Raw genomic sequence first — 2624 nt, forward strand, 5'->3', positions numbered from 1 at the left:
AAGGTTCGACACTTGTACAAAATTTTTGTACAATTGAACCGGTACGATCTTCCTAGGACCAACCAACACGTTCGGCCTTCGTTCGACCGATCGTATGCTAAAAGCTTTACAAAGTTGAGTACTTTTAAGTTCAATCGGGCTTTGCCCGGTCGAGCGTACACAAGTGGCCTTATGTTAGATCAGGTTTATAACCAGTCGACCCTATCTGAGCATTCTTCTCAAAGAACGCTCGAGCGCGCTTTCAGTACTTTGATGTAGGGCAATCAATCAGGACCAGTTAACAAATATCATCCTATCCTAACCTTGATCACCACTTTACCTTATCTTTGATATCCTTGTCATTTCTTGAATCCACTCGTCATACCCCGTATTAGGATGCATGCAAATTGGACTGATTTCCTTGAAAACAAATGATCTACAAGGGTACATTCAAAATATATATATATATATATATATATATATATATATATATTTTGACAAAATCTAATCCAATGGGATTTTAAAATTAGGTAACCTCTCATGTCACTAAAATTATTCGAAATCAATTAGTTTTAATCTCTTCTTGCTAACCTACATTTATCTATAATACAATGTTTAAAATTTAGTATCACAATATTTGAGTTGCCTATATTATAATAAATTTAACTCGCATAAAATTATATATAAAAAATAATTTAATTTTCTTTGAGATCACATGGTGAATCAGCACACACACGATCATATTACTAATACTTTTATCAAATCATTAACTAGATATTATGCTAACAATTAATTAATCAAACATATTGCTTATTATCTCCTGTTGAAATTGCAAGGGTAATGACAACATAAATATCAACACAAATACTAATTGTAAATTATTTAAATCCAGAGGGTTCACTATATAAATAATTAATATTTAGTGCTATAATTACTCACATTATTTTTATAATAGTTGTGATTGTATAAACAATATATAAATAAATAAATAATTTTTCCATGCTTCCCTTTTTTCAAAAAAAAAAAAAAAAAAACTGTTGATGATTTTAACATTTTTAATATTATTTATGTAACCGTATGATTACATACCACAATACGGTAGTCGTTTCACCGAATAGCGTTTATTCTATAACATAATATGGGCGAAAACTACAGCGGTCGCACCGCGCCCGATACGCAAAGTATAACATGGTGAAACGATAAGACGTCGCCCGACGCGCTACAGCTGGTCGCATTGCTCCGCCTCGAACGACAGCATCCCGCCGGCCAGATCATACAGCACGTGCATGTTCTGCTGCATGATGTTGCCAAAGATGGATAACGTGGAATTCGACCTCACCACCATCACGCACTGCAACGACAGGCTTGAATCCGCCTGGATGTAGTTCTCCGGAGGTATATTCATGTCCGCCCCCTCGAAGTGAAACACCAATCTAGGCCCCTGCACCTTCTCCTCGCCGCCGTACGTGAAGCAGATGTCGAGCCCTAAAGCCGACCCATCAGCCGCCGTCAGATTCATCTGCGACTCGAACGCTCCCTTCAGTTCCTCATAAGCCGCGTCCACCAGCAGGGTCAGGGTAGTACCGGAGTCGATGATCACCCCCCCGGTCCCGTTCGAAGTCATTGAGAAGGTCGTGTTCGGTATCGGAAGCTCGGTATCGCCGACGGTGATCCCGAGCAATGATAGGTAGTAGTAGGAGGGGAAAGACGGCGGGTTGGCGACGAACGGGGTGGATTGAGCCTGCTCGCTTAACGTCGCCATGGCGCCCAGAAGCAGAGGACTCGTCTTGTTGTCGCCGTAGGACGTGAGGCAGTAAGAGAACCTCCCGTCGCCGAGTTGGGACACCAGCGACAAGTTCCCTCTCCCCATCCCCACGATCCCTGACCCTGACGAGTTGTCGAAGCTTCCGTTGTTGTTGTTGCTGCAACCAAAAGCGACCTCGGATACGGCCACCGACCCGAAGGTGAACGTCTCGGTGCCGAGGACGCCGTCGGTGGAGGAGTTATCGCCGTAGGTATAGTCGTAGCTGCAGTCGGAGGCAGGAGGAGCGCAGGTTCTGGTGAAGGAAGGGAGGGAGAGGCACTGGGAAGCGTTGCAGGGCAGGGTGGCGTAGGTGGAGGACCGAGAGGGGTCGTACAGCGGCGTGAGCTGGGAGAAGCATCGAAGGCAGGGCTGGCACTGCGTCCAGATGAGGTCGCTGCCGGTGTCCATTATGGCCGAGTAGGAGAGCGTCGGCGTGCCGATGGCGAGCTCCATGAGGAACGAACCGCCGCCGGCGTACAGCTGGGTTTGGACGTCCGTCGACTGGACGCGGCTGAGTTCGATCCGGACGCCTCCGGTCATGGAGCATGACGGCGCGGCGCCGAAGGAGAAGAGAAAGAGCAGGAGCAGCAGTTTCGCCATCGATCCTTGTTAAACTTTTGATCGAAAGAAAGAGATGAACAAACAAATTTATAAGGAATTATACATTAATTAGAATTCCACACTACCAATTAATGCATGTGGAATTATGGAACAGTCCGTCGGTGCAAGAACTGACGTAAGTGGCTGTGATGCACCAGATGATTATTCCATGCAGGCGGAGGTTAATTTGCAGTCAACTAACAACGTCAACTTAAGAGAAAGTTTGCATAATAACATAATA

At 44.9% G+C, this 2624-nt stretch overlaps 1 protein-coding gene across 1 annotated transcript; it reads right to left on the reverse strand.

Moving 5' to 3' along the window:
- Positions 1–1020: 1020 nt before the first annotated feature.
- Positions 1021–2417, reverse strand: LOC121985169 (aspartic proteinase nepenthesin-1-like). Its single transcript, XM_042538498.1, has one exon. It carries the CDS (start codon positions 2381–2383, stop codon positions 1199–1201), a length of 1185 nt encoding a protein of 394 aa, XP_042394432.1. The 5' UTR covers positions 2384–2417; the 3' UTR covers positions 1021–1198.
- Positions 2418–2624: the final 207 nt, after the last annotated feature.

This window comes from Zingiber officinale, chromosome 1B, assembly GCF_018446385.1.
Source record: "Zingiber officinale cultivar Zhangliang chromosome 1B, Zo_v1.1, whole genome shotgun sequence".
Lineage (NCBI taxonomy): Eukaryota > Viridiplantae > Streptophyta > Magnoliopsida > Zingiberales > Zingiberaceae > Zingiber > Zingiber officinale.